The 15,209-nt window shown below is 41.5% G+C and overlaps 2 protein-coding genes across 4 annotated transcripts in view; both read right to left on the bottom strand.

The window, feature by feature from the left end:
* Positions 1–1,576: 1,576 nt before the first annotated feature.
* On the bottom strand, positions 1,577–3,742 carry LOC130537657 (homeodomain-interacting protein kinase 4-like). 2 transcript variants are annotated; one of them, XM_057054600.1, is made up of 7 exons: positions 3,532–3,742; positions 2,992–3,452; positions 2,787–2,910; positions 2,556–2,675; positions 2,387–2,443; positions 2,134–2,270; positions 1,577–2,023 (listed from the first exon to the last, which is right to left on the bottom strand). In XM_057054600.1, the coding sequence occupies exons 2-7, from the start codon at positions 3,102–3,104 to the stop codon at positions 1,660–1,662; spliced, it is 915 nt and encodes a 304-aa protein (XP_056910580.1). In that variant the 5' UTR covers positions 3,105–3,452; positions 3,532–3,742; the 3' UTR covers positions 1,577–1,659. The 2 variants fall into 2 exon arrangements, with proteins under 2 accessions (XP_056910580.1, XP_056910581.1); XM_057054601.1 differs by lacking the exons at positions 1,577–2,023; positions 2,134–2,270 and having other exon boundaries at positions 2,277–2,443.
* Positions 3,743–9,038: 5,296 nt separating this feature from the next.
* Positions 9,039–15,209, bottom strand: part of opcml (opioid binding protein/cell adhesion molecule-like) — a 155,315-nt gene continuing 149,144 nt past the window's right edge. For both annotated transcript variants that reach the window (XM_057054320.1, XM_057054319.1), the window contains 4 exons: positions 13,223–13,360; positions 12,056–12,176; positions 11,270–11,421; positions 9,039–10,982 (listed from right to left, as the gene is read on the bottom strand). In XM_057054320.1, the coding sequence (XP_056910300.1) occupies positions 10,882–10,982; positions 11,270–11,421; positions 12,056–12,176; positions 13,223–13,360 (512 nt within the window). In that variant the 3' untranslated portion in view covers positions 9,039–10,881. The remainder of the gene's footprint in view (positions 10,983–11,269; positions 11,422–12,055; positions 12,177–13,222; positions 13,361–15,209) is intronic.

Consider the following 15,209-nt stretch of genomic DNA (forward strand, 5'->3'; position numbering starts at 1 on the left):
AAGCAGAACCTGCGGCTCCAAAATTTACACTTTTATTATTCATATAGAAAAACACGCGGACAAAAGCATGGGCGCCTTCTGTAACCAGTCGTGTTTTCCTTGTGAATACATAAATTCATATCCATGAATTTCTGTTGCACAATATGACATCTAATGACTGGTGAGTAGGAGTAGACAGAGGAGGTGTCATCAGCACTTTCATGGAACAGGGAGATACAACACCTGCAGTGGGAGGAACACATGTAGATCTGTCAGCTATACCAACAGGCAGGGATGGGATCCAATGAAGGGAGATTCTGATCCCTAGGAAGATTCTAGACTATTACACTCAATTGGATCATTTCTTTCAAAAACTATCTGGAACACAGACTATTTTACCGTTCAGTCCAAGAGCCCGAGACTCTCCAGGGATCAGTCATTATAATCGTAGCCCTGCCGAGGTCGATTCTCTTGCTGAAGGTGCAACAGCCTCACTGAGAATCACGCTTGATTCTGTTGCCCCCATAAAAAAAGAGAATAGTAAATCAGAGGAGGTGCGCCCCTGGTATAATTCACACATTAGGACCCTCAAGAGAAAGTGCGAAGACTAGAAAGGAAGTGTATTCTTGTAAAATTGATAGCTACCATTTAGCCTGGAATGACTGTCTGGTAGTTTTCAAAAAGGCCCTCCACAAGGCTAGAACATCTTATTTTTCTTCTTTAATTGAAGAAGCCAGAATAACTCCAGATTTATTTTCAGCACTGTGGTCAAATTAACCAAGAATCACAGTGTTTTAGATCCACATATCCCTTCTTCCCTTATTGATTGATTGATTAATTGATTGATTGATTTCTATTATCTCTACCTATTCTCTCCTCTACCTGTCCTCCCCCTTCTCCTCTCTTTCAACCGCGCCCCCCCCCATCAGCAGGAGGGTCCCCCTATATGAACCTGGTCCTGCTCAAGGTTTCTTCCTGTTAAAGGGGAGTTTTTCCTGCCAGTGTTGCTTGTTGGCGGTCAGGCCCTGGGATTCTGTAGAAACAATTTTGTTTGGAACAGACGCTATATATATAAAGATTGTTTGACTGATAAATTTATTTCGTGTCCATGTGAGGGTGACGTTAATTGTGATGGGGACTGATTTTAGTTTATAGTAGCAGATGAAAAAAGAAACACTGACAGAAGGTGGCTGATTATTTTCTGTATAATTACTATGGTGATTTACACTGAAAACACTGGTGAGAGCAACACATACATCTGCTAAGAATGATTGTGTTGATGATTGTGCAGGATTAATTAAAAATAGTTGGTTACAAGTAGTTTGGGGATAGTTTTGCAATATTTTTTATCTTCTAAGAATAAATATTTGAAAAAACATATAAAATATTGTTACTTCAATTTTGTGCGCAACAAGAGGCAGAGTAAATGGGACAAAGTAAAAATCGGTCAACTTTTCTCAGGCACAACAAAACAAGGGAATAGGTTCCCAAATAATAATTAGATTTATTTGAATGCACCAATTTGTTGTTTGATTTTCTGTTAACACTTTATGGTCTTGAAAAAACAGAAACTAATGTTTAATATAATGAAATCAGCTTCCTTTATTGTAATTCAGGGTGAATATGCGATTGAAAGACCAGATGGGACTGTACCCCAAACATATTTGTTCAGGGAGTCTGTTACTTTTTCTCTCCTTTACTGCCTCTGTATTGCCTTCTTCTTTTCAAAGCTTTTCGGCTGATCCTGGGCACGGCCATCGAGGTGGAGCAATGAGACCCACCATCCATCCCATCAGGCAGCCTTGGAACAATGGAACTCCCAGCATTTATTTGTGTGTCCTTTCGTGGTGTCACCTTTAACTGAATTTTAGGCCGCTTGGAGTCGTGGAAAGTTGGGTCATCATCTTTAGAGCAATGATTTCTTTTCCACCCTGTTTTTAACTGGCTCTCTTTGTTCTGCTGGGGGTTTTCACAATGTGACTGTAAAGTCTGTCCTTTTTCCTTGATGGCAGTAACCTCTGGCTCTTTAGAGGTTGTCCCCACCCTTCAAGACAACAAATACTTGATAAATAATTATCTGAGATCCTGCCATTTTTTCAAATGGATAAATCAAGGCTTTTAGGACTGAAATGAATGATCTTTGTGTAGACTTACTCAGTGTTTGTCAGAAAACTATGTTGCAACAGTTGAGCTGGGGTAATGCGCGTAGCAGGATCAAGGTCAAGCATTTTTTTTAACATGTTAACAAAACGACTAAGTTCTGGATTTTCGCTGCCTTTATTAGGGAAGGCCTGGAACAAAAAAAAAAATTTAAAGTAGTTAATTACCCTGTAAATATATTCTTTATGCTTTAGAGAAAGTGTTGTTCCATTGATGTGAATAACAAATTAAAACTGGAAAAACATACGCTTAAAATGTCATCCAAAGAATCCAGAAGCAAATGTCCTCCTCTACTGTAGCCTGTCTAAACAGATAACAGAAAATGAGTTAAGGACAATAAAATAAACATTCCTACCTATTAATTTGGGAAAAATGAGAGACCGTAAGAAATATCTTAGACAAACTACCACAGATACCTTTAGTTTCCATGTTCGATTCCATGCACACATGCTTTTCTTAAAGTATTGCTTTGTTTTTTTCCCTGCATCCAGCATTCGATTTGGTGGTTGACCGAATAGCTCCACTATGTACCTCATCTGTGGGTAAAGAAAACACCACGTCACAATATTCACCAAAAAAAAGTTTATGTTGCAGAAAAGTCCGAAGAAAGGAATGAAGTAAACTACAAATACTACAAATATACTTACCACATCAAACTCATTGTCCCCATCAAACAGCCGATTCCCAAGATGTAACATTCCAGCCAAACAGCCCAGAGTCCACATGTCAACAGCCTCTGTCAAAGGAAGACCCAAAAGGACCTCTGGAGACCTATAAAAGGGTGTTAATTTGCTTTTTACAGTTGGTTATTTATAGATTTTCATGATTTTAAACATTTGTAAAAATAATTACCTGTAACAGAGAACCTGTATAATTGAGCCCTGTGGTATACTGGATGCAACCCTGGCAACGCCAAAGTCGATGAGTTTGATTTTGAAAGGCTGCTTTTCATGGTCCACTAGCATAATATTGTCCAGCTTTATGTCACAATGTGCTAGTCCCACGCTCCTCAGAGATTGAAGTGCAATTGCAAGCTTAAAGCGAATAAAACACTTTCAGAATACTTTTTCAACATTAGATCAAAGTGCTATTAATGAAAAAGGAAGTGCAGCGAGACGTACCTGTTGGACAATAAATCTGATTGTCTTTAGAGGCAGAGGACGAAAATTGTTCTCCGCCATGAAGTCAAAGAGACTTTTGTCCAGGTATTCAAAGACAAAACAGAAATATCCTCTGTCAAAAAAGGCTGCATGAATCTGGACAATGTTGCATATTTCCGGATCCAGACTTTTGAGCTTTAGCAGGGCTTGTATCTAAGGAGACAAATGTCAAGGTTCACCTTAATTAAACCATATACAAGGGCAAATAGGAACAAAAGTTGCTATTACATACTTCCTTCTCTACACGATCATAGTAATCTCCTTTTTTCTTTATGACTTTGACTGCCACAGTCTTGTTGTCTTTCAGTCTTATACATTTGACTACTTTGCCAAATGAACCCTCTCCCAGAATGGACTGCACCTGATAATTGGTTTGTCTGGAATAGAGTATGCTTCCAATTTCCACGATGTTGTCCTCGTATGTGGATGGATATGGACAGCAATGTTGGTAGCTGATATGTTGGAAGAGCGGAGAAAAAAGATTAAGAGAAGTCTCCTTTTAAATCAAAATGGAGGACAGAAACTCTAGGGAAACACTTATCTAATGACAAGTTTTAGTCATTATTAATTATCCAGCATAACAGGCAATTTATCAAGGTTGTCTTCATTGATCACCTTAAGCTTACCCTCACTGCACAGTGCCCCATTTACTAAAGGAATAAGCCACCCTAACAACTGTATCCAAAGATATAAGATTCCTGATATTTCTCACCTTACACCATTAAAATAACCCATAATTTCTAGTTTTGTTGCAGAAACATTATAAGCTGATTCATTCATAAAGCTGCAGTAGAACAGCAATAAAAGGGATATACAGGACTTCCGGTTGATTTGGGGACATGGGTCACATTTTTTGTAGATCTTGTCTGCCAATTTTGTCTACCTATATCTGTTGTCACTCTATTCTCAAAACAAAATTATTTCATGTTCATTTCCAAACAGCAATATCAAACTTTTCACCACGCCTCATGTATGTGCGAATTGTCTTGATTTTTTGTGCATGGGTAAGGGTATATAATAAAAACATAACTTGTCCAATGCTCAGACCCTAAAAAACTCGTTACAGAGAAAGTCAATCAGATCCACCATTTTGCCAAAAGCCTCTCTACAAGGCCAGACATTTTATTTTTAGCTAATGTAAATTTCCTTGCCAAATAATTGAATTGATCAAAACTTACCCGAATGCCATCTTTTGTGTAGTGCTGAGTAGAATGTCTGTTATGACTCTATAAACCAGACTATCTCCAAGCAGAATGAAACAGCCAAAGTTATTCCTATTTTAAAACCTCCTGGCAAACATGTAATGTCAAATTGTAGACCGGTTTCTCTATTACCCCAATCCTCACAAATACTGAATAAAATGACCTATGTTAGACTCTGTCCTTTCATACCAAAGCACCAAAGGTTTTTTTTTAAATATATTTGTCTATCATGTTCAAAGATCAAAGACATGATATCCCTTTACCCACAATCCCTCTCTCACCCGTTGTCATTTTATAAAGTACTGGTAAATTTAACAATAGAAAACTGTAGTTTGTGTGATAGTAGACTCTCCTCTCCCACATAGACTTCAATGGAAAATGACAAAATGGAGGGAAAATCCAAATCTCAAAGCCCACTCGTCTTAAACCGAGGTTCTATTGTAAATAACTGCTCTTATTTTAATTAATTGGTTCGTTTTTGTTTTAAAGGTTTTATGGGCAAAACTTAAGGGTACATATGGGTTAAATGTAGCGTTTAAAGGACTGTTCATCAAGGTGTTATATTAACGTCAGTCGCTCAGTGGCAGGAGAGTAACAGCAGCAACATTGTTAAGTGGAGAAGAGAAGAGCACATGCCCTTCGCTGGACTGTGATTACGCAAAAACAATGTCGGACTCCGTAGCATTCTCTGGTCCCCTCCCCAGTCTGGCCTGCGATGAAATGTTTCGTCTCATGGCGTTGCTTCGTCGCTGGCTGTCACGGTGGTGCCCCGAAAACCAGGTGTCATAAGTAGACGATTGGAACAGTTTTTGGGGAAAACCTGGTCTGATTAGAAGAGACGGTATCCATCCCACCCGGGATGGTGCCTCTCTATATCCATCCATGAAACTGGAGGAGACAGAGCAGTTAGTGAAGCTTCAGACCTGAATTAAAGACATAAAGTCTTGGATGTCTTCAAATTTCCTTTTCCTTAATTCAGGAAAAAACTGAGGTCATGGTGTTTGGTCCTGAACCTCTCAGGGATAGATTAGCTCACATTATTACTCTAGATGGTATCTCATTAACATCCAGTCTCTCTGTGAGGAATCTTGGAGAAACTTTTGACCAAAATAGGTCCTTTAACTCACACATTAAATTAGTCTCTAGAAGTGCCTTTTTTCACCTGAGAAACATCACAAGGATTAGGAAACTACTGACGTGGCATGATGCTGAAAAGTTAGTCCAGCATTTGTTATTTCCAGGCTGGACTATTGTAATTCTTTATTATCAGGGTGTCCAAACAACTCTTTAAGAAGTCTCCAGGTGATCCAAAATGCTGCAGCCAGAGTTCTGACAGGTATTGACAAAAGAGATCACATAACTCCTGTACTGGCGTCTCTTCCTTGGCTGCCCATTAAATTTAGAATAATTTTTTAAAATTCTTCTTCTGACCTATAAGGTCTTCAGAGGCCTAGCTCCATCCTACCTGGAGGAGCTAGTGACACCTTATCATCCCAATAGACCGCTCCGCTCTCAGAATGCTGGTGTACTTGTGGTCCCCAGAGTCTCTAGAGGCAGAATAGGGGGCCGAGCATTGAGCTGTGGAACCAGCTCCCTGTCCAGGTACGGGAGGCTGATTCCATCTCTACTTTTAAGATCAGACTTAAAACCTTCCTCTCTCAAAAAGCTTTTCATCACTAATTCTGTGGTTGCATTTACTATTTTAGACAGACAAATTATCATACTTAGGGGGTCGTCTAACGATTAGGTTAACATCTTAGTTATGCTGCTATAGGCCGAGGCTGGCGGGGTCTGGAAACATGATCACCTGACAGGCCTCTGTCACCCCAGTGGGTCATGGTTTCCTCTCCTCTCCTCTCCTCCTCTCCTCTCCTCTCTCTCCTCTCCTCTCCTCTCCTCTCCTCTCCTCCCCATCCCTCTCCTCTACCTGTCCTCCCCCTTCTCCTCTCTCTCTACCCAGCCCCCCCATCAGCAGGAGGGTCCCCCTAAATGAACCTGGTCCCGCTCAAGGTTTCTTCCTGTTAAAGGGGAGTTTTTCCTGCCACTGATGCTTGTTGGTGGTCAGGCCCTGGGATTCTGGAAAGCACCAAGAAACAATTTTGTATTTTGATTGTACGCTCTATAAATAAAGATTGATTGATTGATTATATGATTGATTTGTTGGTTGATTGATTGATCGATTTGTTGATTGATTGATTGATTGATTGATTGAGAAACGCCATTACCATCTTCTGTAGGTGGATGGCAGGATGTTACCTGTTACCAGTTACCCTCCCCTTGCTGGCCGGATCACCTTCAGAAATGATCCACTTTTGTGCATCATTGTGATCTTTGTTTGCATGTTGGGGGAGTTTGTGGCCGGACTGATGTCTGACCCAAGGTTTGTAATAAAAGGCCCTCGCAACCTTCTTTGGTGCCATCACTGGATCTTTCTCAGGAATCTTTAGCCCAGATCCTCCCCCTTAAGGGGAAATAGAGCGACACAGAGTTTTCATGCATGTGCCGGTCACACGCTGAGAAGTCCAATGTTCCGCGAGCTTCAGCTCCACGCTGCCTCTCCTAATGGCCTCTGCATTCTTGTGATCGGCCTTCAGATGGATTACATGCGTTCAAACATGGTGAATTGCAGGGGACCAAAGAGGAGGTGTTTCCTCAGCTTTAAAGACACCGTGAGTGGAGGGAAATCAGGATGTGTCATGTTGCTGCATATTTCTAAGGAGCTTTTAGGCTTAACAGGGAGCCGAACAAGCAGTGAATGATTTTCTTATTTAATGATATCTCTCTGGACTCTGTCCAGCCTCGCTTTAATGTTAACTGCCTCTTATTCCTAATCAGGGGAAGCTGGAAGCTTTCCCAGCAGTCGCTGGGTAAGAGGCAGAGACATTGAACAACATCAACAACTGGAAAATGGAAAATGCTGGAGGCTCAGCTTTCATACGCCCTGTTTGGCCTGACCAGTGTAAACAAGCATCCTTGTTAATTCTCCTCTCGCTTCTAAACTGAGAGCAGCCCCTCAAAATGGTTCTCACAACTCCGTCTTTCTCGCTCCACTTTTAGAAGATCAGGTCGCGCAGATGCGCCTAAAATCGGGTTCTCTGCCCAAAGTTAGTTCTTTCCTTAAAAAAAGTATAGTATAGATCGATTGCTTCGAAATGTGAGTCCTCATTAACTTCAGAATTGGAGAATGCTGATTTGGTCGGTACCCACTGGTCACTGGAGCAACGTCCAGTGATGTCGGAGTGTGTGGGGGCATTTTTGGTAACAACAACATGCCAAAACTCTGTGAAGACCAGTGAAATGAAGCATGTCCACATGCCAGTGGATGGCGTGGCCTCACTTCTTACAAAGAAAGGTCTCCTGATGCGTGTTGAGCTGTCACATCAGTGCTAAAGGATAGTGAAGAGTTGAAACAGACAATAACCAAGTTATTTTGAAACTTTCACTCAAAACAAGATTAAGTATTATTGCGTACAGCCAGATGACACACTGGATATCATCAGCCCTCCGGAGAACGCTTTTACAGCACTTGTATTGAATATAAAGGCTCCTCAACGAGACATTATTTGATTATATTAGACTGGTTATATTTCTCCAAAAGCAATTTCACGTTTTTTTTCTTCGTCTTCACTGACTTTAGTCTGAGGAAAAGACAGGAAGGTGACTTTGATTTCCTCTTCAGCCAAGCAATAGAGTTTGTGTTGTAATTGGAACATTGTTGGCGTTCATCATCCTGCAGGGCCACTGACAGGCGGCCACTTCAGCCCCATCACGCTGCCGTCACGCTTAAAAACGTCCCACAGAAATACAACTCAGTTTAGTTCCATCCCATGAAAAAAGCCATTTCTTTTCCGTGCCACTTGTTAGCTTCCTGCTCCTGTATACCAGCTTTTCCTGTCGTCTTTCTCTCTTTCTCTTCCTAATATCCTGCCTTCTTTCCTGTCTGATGGCTACCTGTGTCTCATTGTTTTTTGCCCCCTCTCTTCTACATAAAAGCCTTTCTCTCCCCACATATTAGAAGTCTGGCTGAGAATTCTAGACTGCTTGGGGGGTTTGGATCAGAGCCCTGCACTGTTTGGTTTAGTGTGGATCAGAGTGGCTCTCTGGTCTATAAACCGGGAGCTTTTCATAAATCTGAAATGTTCCTGCTGTGTTTTGATGTGGATAAAGTGGTTTCATTTATGTCCCCCACACATTTTTGCTCCTGATTTCATCAGCGGTCTCTCTGTAAATATTTATTGATTTTTGCCCGTAAATGTCAGCCTTTCCCATTGATCATTTAATTCCACTTTTCTGGGGAATTTCCTGACTTTTATGCATATAATCTTTCTCTCTGGCTCAATTCCTTTAGCAGCATTAAATGCAGACATGCAAACTGAATATTGTGGAATTTAGCTACAGACTTTTTACTCTCACTTGTATGGATTTTGCTGTTTCATTTTTAAAAAAATCTTTTCATTATTTCAAAACTAGCGACATTCTTTATTTGTATTAAAAAACAACATTGCTGTCCATAATGCCATACACACACATACACCTATTTCAGCAGTGTCAGTTAACCTTTAATGGGTATTTAAAACAAATTAATTCAAGCTTGTTGACATCAATACTTCATATACTTTCATCTAGCTGGAAAGAAAATAAATGTTGCAACAATTCTTTCCCATGAGGCATTTGGATCTCACATATTTGTATATTTTGACTTGGTAATTCATGTTCTTTTTTTATTTTTTTGTTGCAAACCCTCATTCTGTGGTGGTTTACAGCTGACTGGTTCACCATTTACAATCACATAACGTGAGTACAACAAAAGCATTCCCACATACATCTCATCCCCTTGTCTTACCCCCATAGATTTGCACAGGTGTCAACTGAACAACAGCAGAACATCACATCATCAATCACTTGTGCTTAGGTGTAAGACGCATCACTGGAATTTTCCAAAGGCAGACTCAAAAATGACCCCTTTAATGCATCTACTGACCACAAAACATTACAATCACCGCTGCAGAGCATCTACCATTTGTCTCTGGGCAAACCAGGTTAGCATAACATCGTTTCACCTGAAAAAATGGCTTCATAACAGCTCTACAGAACATTCAGCCGGCAACAGTTAGCGGGAGCCTTCTGGGAACTCAGTTTCCTGGTGTGATGGCCGAGCGTGCCCGCCGCTTCATCGTCCACAAGTGTGGTATCGGATTTAAAAAAAGACACACCTTCTTTGATCGTAATCACACTGTGAAATGCTCAAATCAGTGGCTCATTGAGAGCGGGGAGAGGCGTCCACCTCACCGCAGGGGCATTGAACCACACATTTGGAAATTCTGGAGAATGACCGGAATAAATACGACGACCTGTCGTGGCCCTTTGGAAAGAGCTGCTGTCTGACGCGTTGCACTGAGGGAGCTCAACATTTTCAAATTCCACCAGATTTGACTGTATTGGAAGCAGCTTTAGGAGATTTGTTTGGCTGCCTGCATGTTTATTGATCCCATTAAACCTCCCACTAACCTGGTGCCCAGTGGAAACCACTACCTGCACATTAAATCAATTCAAAGTGGAAACGTGTAATTTAAGAAGTCAGTTCAACGAAGAAAGCTGCATAGTGACAAACACTAAAGCCCCATTAAGTCTCCTCTCAAACATCCCCTTCTGATGTGAATATGCCATAAAGCTGCTCTGATGCCGCTTTGAGGACGTGTGCATTTTGAAAAACAACACAAGATTTTGCTGTACATACTTTCTATACACACCGGAGATGAAATAAAAAGATGCAGTATGCTGTAGGACCTTGCCTGAGAAATCGTGGTTGGTGATTTTTTCTGAACTGGATCGTTAAGGATCTGTAACTTTTGCATACAACTGTAAAAATACAGTAAGGTTCAACAATTACATTGCATTTTTTCCTTTTTTGTCCTTTACTTAAAAAAGAACAACCGAAAACTAAACCAAACAAACCAAAAGAAAAAGGTATTATACAGATATTGAACAGGACACAGTAATAATAATAATCATAATAATAATAATAATAATCTGAATGTACACTTCATTATTGGGCAATAAACAGTCAACTATCAACGGTACATGTATATATATATGTATGTATATTTTTTAAACTTTTTTTCCCTTTCAAATACAAAAAAGTTGGGGGCGACACAAACTTGTAGTTCTACCACCGTTTAATTAGTGCATGATTAGAATTTTTTTTCTTTCTTCAGATTGACGTCTGTCACGCTCGGAGAACCAACAGAGAACAGAGCCAGAAAGACACACAGAAAACTAAAGGAGGACCGCTGGCTCTCTCCAGTCTCCATTTTTCTTATTGGACAGTCTGTTGTTGGTGTTCAACGCTGAGCGGCGCTCGGCGGTTCTCGTGGTTCTCGTTAGAACTTCAGCAGCTGCAGCAGCATCACAGACGAGAAGAGGTAGCTGGAGCACCGGGTCGCCGCTGCAGCCCCGTTCACATCGTGGATTGCACCAGGACCTGCGGGAATACAGCAGATTCCGTTCTTTACCTCAGCGAGATCCGTCATCAGCTATTTGCATCTACGTGGGGCTGATTTCCTCAGCCTTACATTAACAATGGGATTACCATGGAAACCGGCATGACAAAGATAGGCCAGTTTGCACACTGGGTTCCTTTTATGCCACACAAAGCTTTAGTTTAGGAGCACGGCCGCTAGCAGCAGTCTAAGGAGTCCGTTTGAAGGAACCATCTTTAAATATAACTGACATCTGTTCATTTTTTATTGTTTCTTTGAACACACTTACCATACAGAATTATGCTGGCATTAGTCATCCCCATGGTGTTCATGGCAACGCAGGTGTAGTTCCCATAGTCCTGCTCTGACACGTTGAAAAAGACGAGCATTGATTGTTTACCTTGGTTCTCAATCTTGACTCCGTTTAGCCCATTGAAGAGCCTGGAAGAGGAGAACAGAATTAATACAGAAAATCAACCAAATCCTCCATACACACACACACACACACACACACACACAAACACATACATACACACACACACACACACACACGCACACATACACACACACATACATACGCATCTCTGCAAAACAACAGTTGGCAACTAAAGTGACATCAAAGTGCTCTATTACATAATGTGATCATAATAATAATAATAGTAGTAGTAGTAGTAGTAGTAGTAGTAGTAGTAGTAGTAGTAATAATAATAATAATAATAATAATAATAATAATAATAATAATAATAATAATAATAATAATAGTTGCCTTTGGTGGTACTGCTTGTTTTCCATTGAGTGGAGATGATATTTAAATATTGTAATGTGATTAAAACTGAAATAGTTTGCCCAGGGTGAGCAAAAATACAGAGCATTAAGCTTATCTCATTAAATCGAAAATGGAAATTGTATTTTAAACAAAAACGTGAGCACAAACATCACTTATCTCAAATGAGCCCTTCTGGCTTTGTTTTTCCCCCTTTTGTAATAAATCTAAAGTTTCTTCCCTTCAGCCTTCTGGCTCATAATCATTTCAAATGATGCCGCAGATAAAAGAGAGCTGAGCGAGAGACTTCACCTGCGGTCCTCTTTGTACCACTCAAAATCTGCCCTTGGAACAGCAGAGGCTTCACACTGGAGGATCCCTTTTTGTCCCACTCTGGTACCCGTACCTCTCGCTTTAGAAATGAAGGGGGGATCTAGAAGACAGAAGACACCTCAGTGGGTCAATAATCAGGATACAGAAAACAAAATAGTACAATCAAGCGAAAAAACTCTGACTTTAGGCTTCATTATTTTCCAAAACAGCTCAGATTTGTCTGTATTGTTTTGTCCCAACAGTCCCAACATAAAAGATCTACTCACCCACCTTAAAATGCCGGTTTTTGTTTCGTAAAAAAAAAATACAATGAAACAAAGAGCGGCCATGTCCCCCTTTCCTCCTTAACAACCTTGACCTTTAACAGGATGAAATCTTTTATGCGGAGTAACAAAAAATGAATAAACAAGCCGGTTGCATAAGTGCGCTTGCTCTGCGTGAAAGGGCGAGCACACTTACGCAACCACCTTGTAACCGCAGTAACTACACTCATTAGTTGGACAGAATGTGGACCAACAGTGACATCACCAACAACTGGATGTGCCTTTCAAAAGAAGCAACATTAAAAAAGGAAACTGAAGGAATTTCTGGCTGTGAACTAAATGTGACAACCGTCTCCTGCAGAGAGTGTGAGTAGGATTAGAAACAAGAGGTCCCAATCAAAGAAAGCAGGGCTTCAGGACACCCCACCGATGTTGGCGTGATGAGGTGGGCTCTCTCACGAACGGGACACATTTGGGGAACGTTTGCTAACAACTGTGGGTAAATAAGTCAAGATATTTGGGCTAACAGATTCCTACAGGAAAAGGCTATGTGTTCAAAAATCTCAAGTATTAGTTTAGCAGGGGTGGGCGAATCCAGTCCTCGAGGGCCGGATTCAAGCCAGACTTTCTGTCCTACAGGTAAACACTTTCACCTAGGGTTCCAATTACCTCGGTGAAAACAGTCCCTGCCTGGTAGGATGCAAAACCTGGCTGGAAATGAAAGTGTTTACCTGTAGGACAGAAAGTCTGGCTTGAATCCGGCCCTCAAGGACTGGATTTGCCCACCCCTGAAGGGTTTTCCTCCTAAAATAAACATTTGTTGTCCACCCTGTCCACACCAAACGCCCTGTGCGCTTCCACGTGTGCAGGTTTTGGCTCTTACAGTTGACGGTGACTTGCACTATCCTGACATCCGGGCTTGAGATGTCATTAGAAGCAATGCATTCATATGATCCGGACTGCTCTTTGGTGATGGCTGTCAGTTCCAAGTGTTGTCCTTCTGTCACAAATTTCTGCATGCCTGCAGGAGAAAGAGAGACAGAACATTAGCCAAACAAGGCTGGAACAGCAAAACAAGCGACCTGGAAGGAAGTCAAGCTTTAACTTTTGACTGTTGCTAGACGGTGTGTAAAGCTGACAAATGAGGGCAGCAACATATCAGCGGCCCCCAGCAGCAGGCTGTCTCCTTATTTAACACTTGCTCTCTTCTCAATTGTCTCCCCAGCGTAATGACTGCTCGGGTCATAATCATTCCACCCCTAAAAAATAAGGACATTTTGTCACAACAACAGCTATTTAGTTAGACTACAAATTACCACTGACTCCGTAATGTTACAAGAGACCTAAAGCTCTTGTTGTGTAGGTGGTAAAAGGATAAAGGCACTAATTCCAATCAGCACGAACGTCAATCCGCAACATCGCCGTATTAGCATAATATTGTGTTTTCCCATGCAGTCACCGGTTGCTCATTGTTGCGGCTGCAGAAACGTTGGAAACGGGGGGGCCGGTGAGAAGATATTCAGCTTGGACCAGGAAACTGGAGAATCAGGCAGCAGAACGTCGTCATCACTAAGAATTTGGGTCTGTGGGTTGCTAGTGACTCAGGAGCTGATAACGTGATGGGCGAGTCCAGAAGGAGATTTAGCCTGCCGACAAATCGTAATCCGGTTTTGTTTTTTGTCTGGTGATTATTAAATTTTAGACAGGATACTCCTTGTCATAATGCTTTGAAAGTCTAAAAGCAAAGCTGCTTATCATAGCAAGGTAAGTAGGGAAGAATGGTATGATACATTAGCCATTAGCCATGCATCTCCAGGGGCCAAGGACATTGTTCTCACAACAGGTTTCCTCATTACTGGAGGAGAAATTCAGGAAGGTCTTGAATCGATTCCAAGTTTTATCCGTCCGTATAAATCTGCACCACTGATTTTGCTTCAGAAACACAGACACGAGGCAGCAGAGTTCACGTCATCTGTAACTATGCTGACTGTAAATGGGTCCAGTCTACAGTAAGCGTTATGCAAGGATGAATATCGCCCCTCTGGAATCAGAAAAAGGAGTGTTGCAGTCAGATTACCAGCTCCATCTGTACCCTGCACCTGCACGTCAGTACAGCACGACACAGACATTAATAAGAAGCAGGAAATAGCAGGGGGGGGGGCACCTAAAATCCCTCAGTGGACCACCTCAGCACTATCAGACATTAACCTGAGACGCTCTGATTCTTGGTTTCCACTGCAGAAAGCTTTTGGGGAAAGATTAGCGCATGCCAATTACAGAGATTAGCACAATGCTAAGCAAGCAGGAAATGACTCAGTGCCATCACAGCACAGGAAGGGGACTGTTTTGTCTGTAACATGTGAAAAAAGGAAGCCCAGCAGATGTCTGGTAATCACTAAAGTCCATCCATTTGTCATTCTTCCATTTGTGATCCACCCGTCATCCCTTAGATGCACGTTTAGATTCTGCGGTTGTTCCTCTCAAACCCCAATGAGGCATGTGTGATGGTTAAACCCACTGATTGTTACTAATTTGATATTAAATTGACTAACTGACAGCATTTAATTGATCAGGTCTCATCTGCACCGGACCAGTCCTTGACGAGCATCTTTTTGAGGGTTTCTGGCCTCTCCTGAACATTCTGGAGGCTCATTTTTGCAGCCAGCAGATGGCACTTAAAATAGTTTGTCCATTTGATGGCGGGATATTAAAGGGCTGATTTACCTTTTGCGGCGAGACATCACGGTTGCTCTGTCGCTAACGGCACAGTCCATACCTGGAGAACATCCTAGAACATGATGTCCTGTACGCGCCTCAGGCGACTAATCTGGCAGAGGTAGACTGAGGTTCTGCCGCTTCTGTCATCCTTT

Source organism: Takifugu flavidus, chromosome 14 (assembly GCF_003711565.1).
Source record: "Takifugu flavidus isolate HTHZ2018 chromosome 14, ASM371156v2, whole genome shotgun sequence".
Taxonomy (NCBI): domain Eukaryota; kingdom Metazoa; phylum Chordata; class Actinopteri; order Tetraodontiformes; family Tetraodontidae; genus Takifugu; species Takifugu flavidus.

Bases quoted from the DNA above. Each gene is read 5' to 3' on its own strand.
- LOC130537657 (XM_057054600.1), bottom strand. From the start codon at position 3,104: ATGCTAGTGGACCATGAAAAGCAGCCTTTCAAAATCAAACTCATCGAC. The intron at 2,911-2,991 runs GTAATTATTTTT...ACCCTTTTATAG, and splicing joins ATACAGGTTCTCTGTTACAG to GTCTCCAGAGGTCCTTTTGG. The intron at 2,676-2,786 runs GTAAGTATATTT...CTTTACCCACAG, and splicing joins GGGACAATGAGTTTGATGTG to ATGAGGTACATAGTGGAGCT.